Source organism: Lycorma delicatula, chromosome 10 (genome assembly GCF_047948215.1).
Source record: "Lycorma delicatula isolate Av1 chromosome 10, ASM4794821v1, whole genome shotgun sequence".
NCBI classification, from domain to species: Eukaryota; Metazoa; Arthropoda; class Insecta; order Hemiptera; family Fulgoridae; genus Lycorma; species Lycorma delicatula.
The window spans coordinates 107,184,590-107,204,602 of NC_134464.1; the positions used below are offsets into that span (position 1 = coordinate 107,184,590).

Sequence of the window (20,013 nt, forward strand, 5' to 3'; positions counted from 1 at the left end):
CACGGATCACCCTCTTCGGAAAACAGACAAGATTATCGGAAACAACATAATTAGTGAAAGGAGGATGGAAACAAGCCTCTTTTGCCGCACTATCAGTGTGCTCATTGCCTGAAATTCCAATATGGCTGGGGATCCAGCAGAAGCTCACAGTTGTTTAACCCAGAGTCATTTCAGAGATAACAGACTGTATGTCAAAAAAATTCCATGTCGATGTCCATGTACTCCTCGTCTGAAGTACACATCTCCAATTGCCTGTACAGCACTCATGGAATCTGAACAGACAAGTATGTGTCAGAAGTTTGGACTAATTATCTCATAATATAACCAGATTTGTGTTCTTACGATACAGATAAAAGACTAAAGTAGTAATTAACAAGAGAAGGCTCCAACGGGGGTAATAACATGGAACAACAGACTGAGGTAATTGTATACTTAGTGGTACGAAAAGGTGCTGAGCTGAGGTGCCTAGCAAAGCAGTAGTCTCAGCTGTTTTTGGTAGCAATACAGGTTAGAGAACACCGCATCAAAGGTTGGATGATTTCATTGCACTTTAATATGAGATACGTAAGAGCAAATCAATCGGTTTCATCTATTCCAAAGGGATGGCTCACCACTTTCCACTGGTAGACTTAACACAGGGCTTGAATTAAATGCTCCTATAGCATGATGGATTGCATCAAGTATTCTGAGAGCGGTGGATCGAGCACACAAATAAGCCATGCAGCTAGTCTAAGTGCGAACGGAGCAGAGCTTGGTAGAAGCACAACATGTATATTTGATCAGCTCCCCGATGATTGTTACATAAAGCTTTCAGCATGTTTAGCATTTTTTGACATTTTACCTTCAGCTTTTTTACATGTGTTACCCACATCAGTCTATGGTCAAACCACAATCCTAAAAATCTAATCAGTGTGCACGGTTCAACCAGTTCATTATGTAAAAACAGCTGAGATAAAACACGTTTATGTAAAAACATGTACCTTCAAGCGTGAAACGCAGATGCATTTTGTTTTCTCTGGAGAAAACGTGAATCCAATTGTTTTACACCAAAATTCTTAGCGGGTTATTATTTTGGAGCGGCCTCTCATTAGTAGCTAAAGTTCTAGATGCCATGTAAACTGAAAAATCATCTACAAATAAAGAACACATACCGGGTTTTTACACATAACTTGTTATACTATTTATGACAAATAAGGTAACACTTAGAATACTTCCTTGTGGAGAATAAAACACTGAGGAAATGGACAGTATGAACATTTATAACAACAGAAGAAAAAGAAAGAATGAAGAATAATACTGAACAAAATAATTCATGACTGGGAAAATAGAATTATCTAAGGACATAAAAATGAGAATATTCAAATATAAAAGTAACTCAAAAAGTAAACTATTTAAAAAAAACTATTACTTTTATTTGTACATATATAAATGAAATACGCTTATATTTCAACTAATCTTCCATTATTTCTTTACCATTTAGCACATCTCTTAATAAGTCTTTGAAATCCTGCCTGAAAAAATATTTCAATCTGGTGCGTAGCCAATTTTATACTGCTTCTATGAGCTCTTCCTCAGAACAGAAATTATTCTGTCGTAGATCTTCTTTTAGTGGATCAAAAAAAATCAAAATTGCTTGAAGCCAGGTGAGATTTAACGGTAGGTGTTCTAACAACGTAAAGCAGAGAATATGAAGATAAAGGATTGTTTTGTTGTGATCAAGCACTATACTGAAGCCAAATTGCACCTTTTGGACTTTAATTTTATCTTCAATGATCACAATATCTTATAGTAGCTTTCACTATTCACACTTTCACCTTTAGCTGTGAAGCGAATAAAAACTGGATCTTCTATAAATCAGAATATTATCATAATCAACCTACCCGCAGACATGTGAATTTTGAATTTTTGCTGTAGGAGATGAAGGGTGTTCAGAAACTAAACTTTGTTGCTTACTTTCAGGTCCGAGCTTTAAGCCCATATCATACCAAAGGTTAATTCACATCAGTCTAACCATCCTCATAATATTTCAAAAGCTTCTGGGAAATTTTCAGATAATTGTTTTTGTAGAAGTCCTGTTAATTGACGTGGAAACCAAAGAAGGCAAACTTCTCAAAAGTTTAAAGAACAATGGATTAAAAATGCCAGGCCACAGCCTAACATTTAACTAGCTTACAACTTATCAACTTTACTCATTGTTAATTGTGAATCACTTGGATAATTGCATTGATATAGACACTATTCTTTGACCGCAAGCATAAATTTCTGTTGTTCATCGCAGAGAGAAATCCTACCTTCTTTAAAGTGATCTATCCTTTATTTTAATTTAGATTTTTATTCCACTCAAACTCTATAAATTGCTGTATAAATTCCACTCTATAAATTGCTGTAGCATTCTATAAATAACCTCGGCTAGTTTCACTCCTATATTGAGATAATATATCGCTGTCAGTATTTTTTCCTTAGTGATATTGGACAAGGGGAGCATTCATTTTAAATTGAAATTTATCACAACCACAAACAGCTCTATGAGGTAATGATTTACAATAGAAGTTGGTGTTGCAAGATAAGAGATTGGATTAGAAATATAAATCTCTTTACTTCTGACTTTCCCTTATGTTATACTGCTTAACATTACTATACAGTAATAAAACTGGATAATCGGTAAGAATATACCAATAAAGCAATGTAGCAAAAGAGATGAGATGACTAAAGATTCCAATTGTATGGGCAAAAGAGCTAGATCCAGAAATTAATGAATTAGATGCAGCAGGAAGATAAACATAATGAAAGAAATAGAAGAAAAATAACTCAAAATGATTTGTTTATGTACTAAAAAGAGAAAGAAAAAGAAAGAGAAAACCATTTGAAATGTCATTTTTTATGACAGAAAAATGACATTTCAGGTAGATTAAGAAAAGAACAGTGACCATGATGAAAATAAAGAAGTTACTCCAGAATGGAAAGAAAGTGAAGCCTTTGATACACCAATGCTGAACTGCGATGATATAATGATAAAAATAGACAGTAAAAAGTAAAAGATATCATAAAATAAAATAACCTATAAATACAAACAATAGCGATGTTTATTACAATGATAGTACTTCTTCAAAAAAAGAAATTCACTATACCTTCACTTAAATAAAAAAAATTTACATTACACTGAAAATTAAAATAAAATTAATCAAAATGAACAAACGATTATAAAGAGATAAACTGGAAGTTAGTTCAAACATAATGTATTTTAAACCAGGATAAAACCAAATATATAAAGTTTTCTACAAATGCTGCTGGCCAGTATGAATATTAGATAACAGTTAGATCAGAATTTACACATCTTGTGAGGTGGTTCATGATACTATAAGTAATTGCAGTTCTGAATTAATAATAAAAGCTACAACAGTAAAATATCTGGATGCCATGTCTGAAATAGCAAACTCGTGTCAAATTTTTAAGTAACAAAAAAGACACTTATTTTATCAGTTTTGAACAATAAAATCAGATCTTTTTGTATCATTAAATCAATGTACTACGTATAAATGGGGTAAAACACAGAAGCCCCTTTGTGAGTGTGGTGAAAATCAAACTGTCAGACACATCACAGAAGTTTGCCTTAGGACAGCGTATAAAGTGAATCCTGAAGATTTCCTGATGGCGACTCCAGAATCAGTAGCATATATTAGTTTGTTAAATCTTTGTTTGTAATTTTGACTGTAATTAGTGTTATTTTTTAGTGCCATATGCTAAATAAATAAATGTACTATGCATATGCTCATTCTTTGCTAAATTATTCCATAGAAATTTGGAATGGGGCATTTGATACTCGCTAAATAAACTTTTTACTATACAAAAATATATTCTTAAAGCAGCCTTGGTTAAGTGTAATCAATAGTCTAGCAAGTAAATTTTTAAGGAAATGGGTGTCCTAATAATAAGACTAACTTATGTAAAGAATTTAACTAACTATATTAATCTAAACAAAAAAGAATTTTATACAAAAATTTAACATATTATTTATGATGTGATGTGTATTTCAATGTTTTGAGGGTTTACATGATTACATGTAGGAGACCAGTTTCATTGTGCATGTCACAAACTAGTACACCGGATACAAATTGAATTTACATTTTTGAGGTTAAGTAACTTTAAACTTAGGAAAATAACTGAATAGATATTGGATAAAATTTATTTCAAAATAAATTTTGTAAATTTGTCTTGATAGCGCTGCAGTTATTCAATCTATATCTATTTTGAACTCATGATTTTATTGTTGTGTGAAAATTTTTATGTTGTCTAAATTTACAATCAATATTATGTTTAATTTACAATTGTTTTACTGTGAGTGATAACTATAAAATGATTGTAATTATATTCACTCAATAGCACCATCACTAGCATTCAAGTTCTCTTCTACTAGTGATCCCTAATTGAAATTATTATACTTGCATAATTCACTTTGTAAAGCGATTGATATGTATACTTTAAATATATTTATGTACTACCACTATAAATATATTATTTTGAGGGAGTAAATATTGACTGATCGATTCATTCATTGAAATAAAAAGAATACTGCAAAAGGATTTAAATACAAAGTGTAGCCTGCGCTATACTTGGACTTCGCTAATTTTTCTTAGTATTGCAAATTGTTAAGATAAAATAAATGGATATTTACGACCTGTAAAATAGTTAATATGTTCAGAGGAAAACTTAAAATGATACTTAAAAATGATTTTTCAGTAAATAAATGACTGAAAATAAATAAATAAAAAAAAATATAAAAAAAGTTAACCGTATACAAACCATTTTTAGCTGATCTTGATTGAGCATCATCAGTTATTCCAAGTTTCTTCATATTCTGTTCAACTTCTAATAAATCTTGTTTACTTGCCGTAAAAGTATCAGAAATAAATTCATGTAAAGGGCTATCAGGCACTTCACCATCACTAATATTAGTTACACTGCTATTAACGATATCATTACTGATAATATTAGATGTACCAGATGTTTTATTAGAGGTCGATTCAGAATGACTAGTGCCAGTCGCTTCTGTACTTGATCTGGAAGCAGCCGCATTCAAATTTTCCTTATTCTGTACTGATGCTTGGGTCACTACATAACACATACACAAGACGTACATACATGAAAAATCAGTACCGAGGAAGCAGTGCATAAAATAAAAACACTAAAGAAAAAGTAACAAATAAAAGTAATAAATTAAAATATGAACCGATGAGAATAAATGATAAAATCTAATAAACAAATATAACCTAAAAAATGTACCAGGTCATGCAAAATTACAATACAAAATATATTACATTTTCTAAATCTGATTACATACTATATGATGAAAGACTATAAATGTGGTATCTAAAATTTATAATGCATTAACAAAATTAGAGATAAGAACTAACATTTTGCTCCACCCATAAAACAACAGTTATGCTGAGTATTATGACACAAAAATAAGGAAGTTTTTTTGATGCTGCTTTTTATCTGAAGGTAATATTTCACTGAAAATGCCCACTTAAAATGTGGAATGTGTAACAAAAACGTGTATCTGGCTATTCATTTTTTTTGCCTCTACATTTCAAAATGAACAAAAAAAGTTCTATAAAAAAATGGTAATTTCCCCTTCGTTTTTCTTCTGCCATCCATTTTGTGTTTGCTAAAAAAAAATTTTATCTAAAGATTGGATTGAGGAATCATTTTAATATTTATCTAATTTTCAATCTTTATTTTCATCATGGCCACTATGCTCTTTTCTGACTCTACCTTGAAATGTCTCTTTTCCATTCTGACCTTGGTTTATTCTTTCTCTTTCTATCTCTTTTTAGTCATAACCAAACCATTTGTATTATTTTTCTTCTATTTCTTTCATAATGGTCATCTTTCTGCTGTATCTAATTCATTAATTTCTGGATCTACCACTTTTTCTCCATCCCATCTCTTCTTTGGACAAAAATATGTAAACATTTGTACAGGGTAGATATGTTTAAGCAACTTTCTCTAATTAATAAATAAAAAATTATCATCTATTTTGTAATCATATTTACTAATTCTAAAATGGTGGTGATGTCAATTTTTTAATCTTCAATATCTTGATAATCATAGCTTTATAAAAGTATGTTTTATTAGCAAACATGATAAGCCTTTCATTGTATTGAGAATAAAATCTGATCTTGATATAAGTATTTCTGTAGAAAAACACAAAATAGGGGACAGAAGGAAAACAAAAGGGAAATTGTCATTTTCGTTTTATTTGAACATGTAGTCAAAAATGAATATTTTTTGTTTAGATACATACAAACTCTGTACATAGCTGGGTGTCATCTTCCTATTGATATCATTTCAAATGAGGGGTGAATTTCTTTATAAACTGCTGAGCCATCTAAGGATGTGATACCGTAATGATTACTTTGGCTGAACTGCAATATCTTATCTCAACTCTCAGGCTGGCACAGGTACAAGAAGTAGGATGATACTTGTATTACTGTTTTCAGTTTGTTCAGAAATTATTTTTTGTTAAAAAAAAAAACAACACTAGTTATACAAAAATTAAAAATCAATCTAAGATCAGTAATTATCATGAACTACATGATGAGATGTTTGTATCAAATATTATGAAACATACTTCTTCAATCTTTAAAAATAGCTTACATAAATGAAGTTGAAGTTAGATTTGAGAAAACTTATTTGAATTCAACCATCATATGGTGCTAGTCCCACAGAAGGAGAAATGAAATGGCAATCAGAACCTGTGGCACGTTTATGTACCCCAGCCAAGTACATGCTGTGTTGGATGTGCAGAAGAGTCTCCAAGGTCTCAAAATGAGACCATGCTATAGAGGAGTAAACCCTGATAGAAAATCCCCCAAAAGACATCGGGAAACCAGTGGAGTATTGTCAACAGTCAACATGGCATGAGTTATTGTAAAATCATCAGCTGGAAGTAAAACAGCCCCCAATCGGATTTCCAGATGGGGCTGCACCGACTCCTTGACAAATGAAAGCTGCAGTAACAATAGGTACGTAAAATTAGCCACATGGAACATTCACAGTCTGTTCCAAGCTGGTAAACTGCATAACACTGATGTAGAGAGGAAGCAATTATATAACAGACATTCTTGGACTTAGTGAGGGCGTTGGCTGCGGAAGTGTGAAGCTCGACAAAGCAGTGATTTTCTATTCCGGTTTGAATGATCCTAGTCACAGAGTGGGTGCTCCTGTTTTGATGGTTGAACACATTGGCAATGGGGTTTTGGATTACGTTCTGTTTTTGGAAAGAATCAAGTTAACTAATTTGACTTCTGAATATTATTCAAGTTTATGCACTTACTGCAGACAAGGATGGCAAGGAAATCGAGTGGTTCATAGAACCACTTATTATCCTGCTTCTAGTTACTCTGATCGATTCTTTTTTTTATAGAAAACTTTAACATTTTATAGATGTTTGTTTCCTCTTAGAAAATTATGAAACAAAAGCTAAAAATTTTCTGGAGCAACATCGCCACTAATTTTAGCTATGAGCTGCCACTGCTTTTATTGTACCTAGTGGATTTAAGTATTTATTTTTTAATAATTATTTGATAAGAGGTATGTAATGTTTGAAAAAGTAAAAATATAATACAATATTATTTTTATAGCCTCCGCAAAGTACAGAATTAGAGAACACTCCTACCTTTACTTTTTTATGTTCATCAAAACGTTTTCAAGCCAAAGCCCATCTTCGATGATATTTCTTATTTTAATAAATTCTTCTTTGTTTACATTTACGCATTAATTTTAGCTTTTTACATTTTATTTTGTAAAAATTTGCTTGTTAATAAAATTTAAAACATTTAAAAAATTTCAAAACAATTGTTCTGAAATTTTAAAAATGTAAAAAGCTAAAATTAATGTCTAAATGAAAACAAAGAAGAATTTATTAAAATAAAAAATATCATCGAAGAAGGGCTTGGGCCTGAAAACGTTTTGATGAATTTAAAAAAGTAGTTCTGTAATTCTGTACTTTGCGGAGGTTGAAAAAATATTATATTATATATAGTTATGTACAGAGAAAAAGAAATGGACTATAAAATATTTAATGTAAATAAATTAATGTATATAAAAATATATTTGTTTATGTATTCTATATATATATATATATATATATATATATATAAATATGTTTAAGACAAGAATGTTTTAAATTATGTACCAACAGAGGTATTTAGTGACGTGTGGCTGGCAGCATTGTGTTCCGCATGACCTCCCCTGTAACTACATTTTCTTGGATTGTTGATATCGCATTTAGTTTTCATGTTATTGTTATTATTATTAGAGTGCAACATGTTTAAATGTTAGTAGTGATTTTTGTAATGTGCGTTTTTCAGGAGGAACTATACAACGTAAAATTTTGCGTGAAACTGGACAAAACTCACAGAAACCCTTTAAGTTTTGAAAGAAGCTTACAGAGATGATGCTCTGGGTCATATGCAATGCTACAAATGATTTTCGTAATTTAAAACTGGTTGTCAGTCAATTGAAGATAACCCGCGACCAAGAAGATCTTCAACTGATGACACATGTTCAAGAAATTAATGGTCTCTTGTGTACAAATTGCCGATTGACTGTCAGAGAACTTCAGAAAGGGTTAGCATCTCAATTGGATCATGCCATGACATTTTGACTGAAAAATTGAACATGCATAGAGTTACAAAAGTTTGTTCCTTGTTTGATGGCCTAACAGCAGCAAGAACATTGAGTGAACAAATGCTGGCAACTCCTTGAACAAGCCGATGATGAAACATTCATGCAAAGGATCGTAATGGGAGACGAAAGCTGGGGTTACGGCTATGACATTGAGACAAAAGTTCAATCATCAATAAATTGCACGTTAGAAAAATCACTATTAACACTTAAACATATTGCACCCAAATAACAATAACATGAACACTAAACGAGATATCAACAATCCAAAAACAGGTGGTTACAGAGGAGATTTATGTAGAAGACATTGCTGTCAACTAAATGTTACTAAATTAAATATCTTTGTTGGTGCGTAAATAAAAGATTGGTCTATTTTTAAACAAACCTCGTGTTTATATATATATATATATATACACACACATACAAACACGCACAAAACTGTAAATTTTTATAAAAGATTTTATTTTATTTGTCAGGGCCTTGTAATAGCTGGTCTTGGTGACATTCAACGTCCAGCTGAAAAATTGAGTGTTTCACAGTCATCTGAATTAGCTGCAACTGGTGTTGTATGGTCAAGATACTCTCTTGTCATTATACCAAAGAACTGGAGTTTGTTCAGTGTGAATGTTTTTGTTGCTATTACTAATTTTTATCAACTTACAAGAGCCGTAAGGTAATAATTACTAATTAAGACAAATTTTATGTAAAATTAATTTTAGATTTTAGTCCATATATTTTTGGAAAACAATTGTGGATGTTTTTTAGGTATGCAAGTATGAATCTTCTTTTATTGCTTTTAGTAGATATAAGTTGCAGTCGATTCCACCTTTTAATACATTTTCTCAAAACGTGCGACTATTAGGCTGTTCTTTTGAACAGAGTGAAGCAAATGGAACTATTTTAAGTGCTACTGTTTTCTCCTGTTCATTATTTTGCTACATCTGTATAAACGTTCTTAAAAAAAATTCATAAAATAAAAATGTAGTTCTAAATTATTTTGGGAAAAATATTATCATCATGGTTTGTACAGTGTCAGTAAAATAATGGTGAAGTTGCAGCCAGTTACAGTTTTGGAACAAGCATGACTTGAATTGTATGCCAAAGTAAAGAGAAATGGCAAAGTTTTCGATTTGTAAACAAGTTCTATACCAGCACATATGTGCTTTGTTACAAGCTCAGTAGCTGTATGCAGCTTGTTAGTCACCATGATTACGATTCAGAATATTTGGTGTGTTTTGTGATTTGTTAAGTTTAAGTTAGCTACACTTAGATATAAACAATATTTGCATAGCCTGAAAAAAATCAGCGCATAAGTGTTCTGTAGAGTTGAATGTTCCAAAAACAACTATTCACTTACATTTAAAAAACAACTATGTTTAATTGATTATAAAATTCAGATGTTATGAAAGGTTATCCAAAGGACAAAAATTTAAACGATTTGAATTTTCTACTGACAGGATAAAACCTATCCAAAAATTCCCTATCATGATAAAACCTATCATGATAGGGAATTTTTAAACGAGTTTTTATTTTCAGAAATTAAGCTACATTTCATGACGAGTACATCAACAAAACTTTATTTTGTTCTACATTATAAAACCCCCTCTCTGATCTCTGAATGTCTTTAGGTATAACTCTTAAACCTTCCCTTTTAGTCTAAGGTAGGCGTCTCCAAACTACAGCCTGTGAGCACCACCAATCCAGCCCATCGACATGCCCAATAACCGGCTACAGTTTATTTTGATTACATTGTAAAATTATTTAAAAAGTATGTAAATCATACAAAATAATCAGATGTTTTTATTTAACGACCGATTAAGAAATACAATAACTAACATACATAATGAAATTGAATATTTTAAGTAATTAATGATATGAAATTTATCTCCAAAACAACAGTAAGTGACTTACATAGGTAATTCCCATAATGAAATTAAACATTACAATTATGATTATTGAGATTTAAGTAGCTGTAACTTTCCACTGACAATTGTTTGCAGTTGTGGAGTTTATTCATGGAAATTGTCAACGGTGACTTCAAATGATAATCAGTTAATTTGGGTCTATAAATATTTTTTATATATTTCATTTTGGAGAATATTTTTTCACGTATATGAGTAGTGCCGAAAGCAGAAAAAAAGACACGAGCAAATTTATGCACCTGATCAAACTGTGTGAGTGGAAGACGCTTATAAAATTCCAGCAATGATGATTTAAATATTTTTCTTTAAAAATATCGCTGCACTGCAAATCAGTCATTTCCAATTGAAGTTCTGAAAAATCTTAGTACTGTTTAAATTAAGTTTTAATTTTTTGTTGACTCTTGGGTCACTTCAAATGTATTGATCAAGTTGCTGCTTTTGGTTCAGCATTTACTTTCTTAAACAACAATTACTGAGATTTCAACTTGCATTTCAAAGATTCATATTTTTCTAATCGTAGGCTTCCTGTAAATCTGGAGTAATTCTGAGAATGTTTAGCCTCATAATGACATTTTATATTGTATTCTTTGAGAACTGATATTGTTTTTTTGCAAATTATACACATTGCCTTATTACTTGACTCGATCACAAATATTGATATCCCCATTGCTCTTTAAATGTTCTGCACTCACTCTCTATCTTTCGTTTCTTTTCCATATTTATGCAAATCCACACAAAAGAGACGTAACTTCAAATCAAAATAATGCCAATTATTACTATTAAATTACACTTTTAATTAATTAATTAAATTAAACTCCCACAATTAAACACACTGTATTTTCACTGAAAAACCATAGTCACAAAACACACTAGTCACACTACGTATAACTTTTCAGATCGCTGCACTACTGTAGTTGTTCGACATCCTGCACTTATTTCTCTACTCCACAAAATTTCACTACTATACATTTAGCATGGTCGTAAGTAGTCGTAACAATACGTAATGCACAGCACACTCATCGGCTACCTCTGCCGCAATGAAATGTCCTTGCTCATAAGTACCAATTGAAATTATGAACGGAGTGGAGTCCACCCTCGGTCCCTGTGCCATAGATATCTCACTCGCCAGCTAGTCCTGAAATGAAAATTTGCACGTATTTCTAAACTACGGTAGGATGGTATCATGAGCTAGTTAGCTCTAGGCTCTCAAGGTTCCAAGGTTGTGGACGAGTCAGTATGGCCCTTAGGCTAGAATACTTTGAGACCCCTGGTCTAAGGACTAGAATGACCACCTCTCTTGTACCTCTATACTGTTCCTGAGATTGAACTGGCCTCAACTAATACACCTTCACATGATTTATAAGCACATTAAAGTGATTGTGTGATAGTTCTCACCTGTATTTGCTCCTGTTTTTTATTTTGCTATTGCATTCTTATTAAAATCTATAAATTCCAGTTTTACTTCTTCATATACCAACAGGTAATTCAGATGTATTTCATCAATTCCTATGATATAATTCTTGCTTAATTCTTTAAAACTATTTTCATACTGTATATCATGATAGTATTTTTAAACGTATCCTGCAACAAAAATAATTACTTTAATGAGAGCTGAAATAGCATTAAGCAGATAGTTCTCATGTTGAAATTGATCATAGATTGTTTTATTATAATAATTTTTGTTTTTATTATAATAATTTTAATCCTGAAGTGTTACTTCTTGTATTAAAACCTCTAAAGAAAGTTATAGAACATTTCAATTATAATAATGAAGAAAAGCAAGGTACCCTTTTGTATAATTTCTGCATTTTGTGGAGATTTTCTTCAGTAAATTTTAATACTTAATAACAATAACAGTAGGAACAACTTTCATTTCGGTATGAAATATAATACAGTATGAAATACTGTATTATGGTAAATACTGTATTATGGCCGGTATGAAATATAATTCTATATATAGAATTCATAATGTTTTACAGATGTAACCTTCAGAGAAAAACATTTGCTTAGTGATTAGTATTGTGTTGAAAAATACTTAGATAAAACTATTTATTTATTTTTTTATAAAATTAATATAATTTTTTATTACAGATATCAGAGGTCATTAAAAATTAAAGAAGAAAACAAATTATGAAATGTAATACTTATTAGTTATTAATAAATACAAAAAAATAAATAAAATTTGTGATGCAAAAAGTTTAAAAAAATAGTGATTTAAAAAAATTTTGTGGGCAGAAGTTATTTTGTTGAAAGGTGTAGTGCAGTAGTGTAATTAAAATAATTTAAGTCAACCACAGAATGCCGTATAACTTATTTATTTTATTACTATTTGTTTTATATTTTATGGTTAATGCATTATGTTATGGATGGATAGATACATTTTATCTAAAATATTGTAATATTAAATAAATATTTTTATCTATATAATTGTTTTTTTTTCAATTCCATTTTATTAATTTGATTTAAATTTTGTCTAATGCTTAATAAAATAGTTTTTCCTCTCGCTCTCTGTCTGTCTGTCTGTCTGTCTGTCCCTCTCTCACTCTGTGTGTGTGTGCCCCTCACACACACACACACACACACAGATATATATATAATTTTTATAAAGTCAATACTTACAAGACCCATATTCCTCTGTACCAATATATTGTATTTTTTATAATCAAAAACCAATTTGAACAACCCAAGTACAAAATTACAAAGTAAACAAAATGACATTTACCTTATTTTTCTTTTCCTTATTCCAATAGCACTTTTGTGGGATCCTGCAACATCAGTTATTTATAAATTATATAAAATTACATATCAAAACATAACAATTTTTTTAGAAAAAATTAAAATTGAAATTACTATCATATATAGAAAACATGAAGTCAATAGAATAATTACAAGATTTATACCATGTAACCTGACCGGCCAATGTTACCTTATGTAGTCTTAGGTTACATGGTATGAATCTTATAATTATTTTATTTTTAAAGTTAATTTAAAATTTTTATTCTTAATTAATGTCATATTTAAATGTATGTAATATTTATTTTATTGACTTAATGTTTTCTGTATATGATAATAATTTTAATTTTGATTTTTTCTAAAAAAATTGTTGTTTTGATTAAAATTTTATTTAATTTATATATAACTGATATGCAGGATCCTGTGAAAGAGCTATTGAAATAAAGAAAAGAAAAATAAGGTAAGTGTCATTTAATTTACTTTGTAATTCTGTACTTGACTTGTTCAAGTTGGTTTTTGATTATAAAAAATACAATATATATATATCCTTTTTTTATCTTCCAAGGCAGTTTTTGGTTATTATTTATGAGAAATTATTGTCAGTGGATTACATGCTTGTAGAAATAGGAACTTGTACTATACTACCACTATTTTGGCAGGTGGTAGATATTATATATATATGAGGGCTGTCCAGAAAGTAACTTATGTTTTGAAAAGCACAAGCTTTTCAATTCCTTCTCTGTAGAAATCTGCCGCCTTAGATTTTTGGCACCCACCTTGCACGTAACTTGTGATAACCAAGCTTCCCTGATACAATTTCATGCAAGTCTGGGGGAAATGCAGCAAGAGTTCTGTAACTGTAATGCGGCGATTTTCACAAATTTTATCGTTGATTTTCATCGTCAGTTCATGAGTCACAAGGCTAGGCCGACCACTGTAGTAGTATAAAATTGTTTACTGGTTTATGTTATTTATTATAACCTGCACACACTGACATAAACCTGATTAAATACTACTGACATTGTTTAACAAACCAATGAAATTACTGTTACTGTATTTTTTTGGCTCACATTTAATATATTAATGTTTGCGATTACTGATGGTAATATAATTTTATAAACCAAACATATAAGGTGAATACATTTTCCAAACTGTAAACTTAAGTATGCAAGTACAGGGATGAAAGGTTTTGTGTAAAAGATGTTAAAAAAATATTTTATTCAAATTCACAATTATACATTATATTAATCACTTCTGGAAAGGATAAGTATGCTAATTCATTGATAATAAAAATAACTATTCTAATTTACCTAGAATGATGGAGAAAAGTCATGGAAAAACCTTGATCAGAATATTATCACAAAATACAAATTTTTTTGTAAAAAGTGGGTAAAATTTTTATTAATCTGTAAACTAATAAATGTATGAAATAATTTTTAAGTAAATATGTGAAGATAAAAAGTAAAAGCAGTACAAAATGAAATCTAGGAGGAATTAATTAGTTCAGTCTGTACTACTTAAGTTTTAAAATAAGGATACAGAAAATTCAGTTTTTTGTAGTATTATTTAAAACACACCAAAAAAATAAAGTTAATTTTGTAAAAGAAGATTCTTTAATTTAGTTTTAAATGATTCTGCGAAAGATCATTTTGATGGGTTAGTAATTTAATAAAGATTAAAAGTGAAGCACCTAACAGGTTGAAGCAATGTGCTGCATAAAAATAATTTTGTAATCTGGTTTGACACAAATGTTTTTGTGGCAAAGAAGCATTTTCATAAAATTTGTAATTAAAATATAATTATGTGAGAAAATTAAAATTTCCTAAATTCAGTCTTCCTGATTCTTAGGTGCCTCAGAGTGATTAGAATCCAGTATTTTGTATTCCAAAAACTGTCACATTTTTAACGAGTCCCAAGATATATTTTGGATGGGAATGTATGTAGATAATAAATATCTTATAATTATATCTTAGCACTTCATTTAAGATTTTGTTACAAATAAAAAGTCCTAGCAGAATTTAACATGTTAAAACATGCAACAAAATTTCATATTATTGTAAATGAAATAACTGCTATTATTATAAGTACGCCATAAATGCTGTATGTATATATATATATTTATATTATAACTGCCAGCTTAGAATTTTCTAATCTTTTCAGATATAGTTTCAGTATTATGATACATAAAGAATGATAAAATATTTTAAGAATAACCCTTCTAAAAAAGATATTTAGTCTGAAAAAGTGTTTCATAGAATTGTTATAGAGAAATGAAATTTCAACTGTTTGTTTACAAACTTTTAATGGTATACTAATTTCAACTGCTGTTAAGGTACGGTTAACCAGCTTCTCTAATACCATAGTAGTAGAAGTTATAAACACATTAAAATAGTATAAATAAAAAATTATATATAAAACAGCTGTTTTTTTGTTATTTAGAATTGTAAATTTTAGATCTTGTTAGAACTTTTAAGTTACAGTAGAAATTTTTATTTTATTTTTGTGTAATTAATCCTGGCTTCATTTGTATTTTACAGAAATTATGTGATATAGTGTGTGATTTGGTTCTAGAAGAACCAAACATTATGCCCGTATCAACACCTGTAACTGTATGTGGTGATATTCATGGACAAGTTTGTTTATTTATTTTTTTAATAAATTGCATTACTTCATTTTAAAAACCACTTTGTTTTAGTAGAAACTTAAAAATTTATTTGTTTACTTATGTCTTGTCAGTTGCAGATGTCTTCCAAATAGCCATCTTGTGGCTTTTTTTAATAAAAAAAAGGGTTCTTTTCCATTATTTTCTCCTCAACCTTCTAAACTCATTTCCATGAAAAATATAAACTAGCATATAAGCAAAACAATCATATAAGACATTTAAGAAACCATAATAATAATTATTAATTAACAGTTTATGTGGTATCATATAAAATAATATGCAGCGACTGATAAAATTTATATTGAGAAAACGTAACAGATCATTTAGAGCAAGATTTGCAGAACATTTTAGTTATTATAAAAACAATAAAGTTGGATTCTCTAATGTTGCTGACCATCTAATAATAAATAAACATTCCATTACTGACTTAAAAACTAATTTGAAAATGATTACAATAATAAAAAACTGAACATTTCAGAAAAATATTTACAAATACAAACGGAAATTCAGCTTGATCAATCTGCAGACAGAGTTTGATAATGATTCTCTTATCAAAGCTGCTAAAAAATAGCAGCACTTTTGTCGATGTCAGATAAAATTTATATTATATTTATGCAGTGCTGTATTTAGTGGCTGGCCATAAACATGTGTAATAAATTAAAGAACTTTTAATTTTTTTAAAATTTTAATTTTTGACTGCGTACAACAATATTTTAATGTGTGATTTTGATATTTTTACAAAATTTTAAAAGTAAAAATTTTTAATTTTAACCAACTGATGAGGAATTCCTCAAAAGTACTATTGGTGTATAAATGAAAAAAGAAAAATAAATGAGGTAATAAATTTTATTTGATTCTGTACTGTTGTGGATTGTGCTGAATTTTGTTTTTCCTTTTAATCATTTGGTACAGAGGAAGATATGGACAATAAAAGAATTGATTCTACGAAAATATTACAGTACATAAACTAAATAAATAAAAGCCTGTTATTTATTAAAAAAAATTAAATTTGATCAGAATATAAAACAAGAATATTTAGTATTGTATAGCATATATAATTTAATGTTCAAATTAAGTTGGTACTGCCATGCAAGATGTCAAATTATGCAGGTTTCAACATGTCTGTATTATCAGTGTCTCTGGTCATTCACTACTTAAAGTATGCAGTTGCCCATTAAATTGCAGAATGAAAGTTGGCTTGCCTTTTAAAATTTTTTGAGCAGCTAGTTGGAGTTTTTTGAAATCTAACCGATTCATTTTCAGAAAATTACAAAATGAACTTCCATCTTAGAGCAATCTCATTTCATTCTCATAAAATTTTATATTATATAAAATTCTTTGATTAAATTAATCCCATAGATTTCACAGTTGCTTAAACACGTTTTTCTTTCAAATTTTTCTTAAGTCTGAACTTATAACTATGTGCAAGCAAGCAAGTTGCTTTAAATGATGTCCAAACTGTGGGATTTACATTGCTGGTGATTGTAGTCCAGTCTGTTCATAGCTTTATAAATTTACATCGTTTGCTTTTATTACCTACTTTTCAAACCTTTTTCTTTTTGATGTCATATATATATTAAGATTGAGACCTGTTATTTATAATTTTGATTTATTTTATTTTATTATTACTATAATACTTATTTTTGTTCTAGTTTTATGATTTAGAAGAATTGTTCAGGAGTGGAGGCCAAGTATCTGATACAAATTACATACTTATGGGAGATTTTGTTGATCGTGGTTATTATAGTCTCAAAACTTTTACAAGGTTATTAACTTTAAAAGCCCGATGGCCTGATAGAATTACACTACTTAGAGGAAATCATGAATCTAGACAAATTACTGAAGTTTATGGTTTTTATGGTGAGTCGATAGTATTTCCTATTTTATTTACCTGAAGGTAAATTATTTACAAATAAAAGTAATTTTCTAAATATTTGGAAATATCACCTTTTCTGAACTATGTGGTTCCTTTTTCAGTAGTGTTGCACATGATTGTTTATAGTTTAATACAAAGTGAGCAACTTGAAACACCTGCTATAGTCTAAACAATGTCATGTCATATAACATTAAAATTATGTAACAATAAAACGTAAATTAAATTAAATTTTGTATTTACATTAGCAAAAGTTAACATATTTACCATATTTTTAGAAGAAATGTACAAAGTGAGCACCCTGTGCAGCATTACATCTTTGTGCTCGAGTGATCATACCTAGCACTTTTTGCAAAATGCTTTCTTGTTGAATGTATGCCTTCAGTTCATTGATAATGTAGTGATTTTATTTGTAAACTTTATCCTTTAAGTAACTCCAAAAAAAAGAGAAACCTGGGGAAATGGGAAACCACCACTTTTTGCTGACAGTTCATTCTTCTGTCGGTCAGAATTGTACAGTACACTACTGTAATGACAGTCCGATCAAAAAATATTAGTCCCCCCATTATACAATTACCAAAAACAGCACATCATACACCAATTTTCTTGTCATGAGGCGGACATTCAAACAACTGTGAGAATTTTCAGTTACAAACGAAGCATTTTAGCCTTTTTTAATAAAATGTTTTTTTTTTCATTTCAGAAGCAGAATAGGTTATGCAAATCACTTAAAAAACTTTGATATATACAATCTATATAACGTGATCTCAATTTCTAATTTTTTTTTCTGTAGTCTCCGTGAATCACCGAGGGTATTACTTCTGAAATAATATCAATACAAACTAATACAAATCATACTAATAGGCTCTGAAAGTTGTAACTCGCGACTACGAAATCAGCTGATTTGCAGACATTTTCACCACTACCAACCCGGTTGGTATAATCTCAATTTAAAGAAAAAAAATAACATAAATAGTTGTATTTAAAGTTAACTTTTTAAAAACATATAAATTTTATACACAATAGCGATTCTACTAAAATAATGAAATAAATATCATAGATAGACAAGATGGGTATAGTTTAAAACGCGTTATGACCAACCGTTCTGTTTCTATTAGAGCTAAACAACATAATAATAGTATAAAGAAAGGCTGTTTCGATAAATCTAATTATGCTAAACACATTTTATAAAATAAACATAATTACAGCCCAGATAATTTCATTTAAATATTAGATTTTCCAACAATTTTTATAAAACCAGGAATCTCAACAAAAAAATTTATATATATCGTGATTTTTTATTTAAATTAATCATTTTCAAGTTGTCTAACTCAATTAAATTCTGTACTGCCAAGAAGACCTGTTGTGTTAATATATAATTTCTTATTTACGTTTTAAGTTTTAGATTACAAAACAATCTCTCTACTGTGGATAGTCAAATGATCCAAAGCGTTTGGGATTTAATATAAACTGTTGGTAAGGTAGATTTTTGTAACAGATTATTTAACCTAACTTCCTACTTTATAAATAAATGGTTTTTCTGATCGGAACAGAGTATAAAATTTGTAAAACGAAATAGATGTATTTAAAGTTCATATTAATTATTTAATCAAACACATGAAATCACGTTAAGGTAAATAAATTAATTATGAATTTAGTGGAAAATTTTTAAAGCTGCAATTGTGAAAGTTTCTATCCATTTTTGTAATTATCTTTAGAAATGATTACAGTGGTATCATCTGTGAAAAGAGTTGTAATGAAGATCAAGATTTTGCGCAGATCATTAATAAACAATAAAGAAAGCAAAAAATTTTCCCCGAAGCGCACCAGCATACTCTACATCTTGAAGCGAGGACCTAAATTTACACGTGTATTCTTGGCAAATGATAAAATTTCTACTACTTGTATACAATTTGTGAAGTACAGCTTGAAAAGCAAGTTTCTTTTCAGATACTGATTGATACCACAGCTACTAAGTTGTTTTATCGGTATAACTAAATGTTTTAGAAATATTCTAGAAAATAGAAAATGAAATTTTTTATCTTAAAGAATTTAAAACATTTTCCAGAAACTGGGAAATGGTGACGTCTTGTTAGACGTGTTTGCTAATATAAAAATTAAATTACCTTATAAAT

The 20,013-nt window shown here is 29.4% G+C and overlaps 2 protein-coding genes across 4 annotated transcripts in view; one reads left to right on the top strand and one right to left on the bottom strand.

Moving 5' to 3' along the window:
• Nucleotides 1-18,788, bottom strand: part of LOC142331123 (uncharacterized) — a 54,675-nt gene extending 35,887 nt beyond the window's left edge. For all 3 annotated transcript variants that reach the window (XM_075376807.1, XM_075376806.1, XM_075376808.1), the window contains exons 1-3: nt 18,146-18,788; nt 12,006-12,191; nt 4,801-5,182 (exon numbers count right to left, since the gene is read on the bottom strand). In XM_075376807.1, the coding sequence (XP_075232922.1) occupies nt 4,801-5,170 (370 nt within the window). In that variant the 5' untranslated portion in view covers nt 5,171-5,182; nt 12,006-12,191; nt 18,146-18,788. The remainder of the gene's footprint in view (nt 1-4,800; nt 5,183-12,005; nt 12,192-18,145) is intronic.
• Nucleotides 6,408-13,037, top strand: LOC142330936 (mitochondrial pyruvate carrier 2-like). Its single transcript, XM_075376403.1, has 3 exons — nt 6,408-6,461; nt 9,165-9,361; nt 12,702-13,037. The coding sequence occupies exons 1-3, from the start codon at nt 6,408-6,410 to the stop codon at nt 12,742-12,744; spliced, it is 294 nt and encodes a 97-aa protein (XP_075232518.1). The 3' UTR covers nt 12,745-13,037.
• Nucleotides 18,789-20,013: the final 1,225 nt, after the last annotated feature.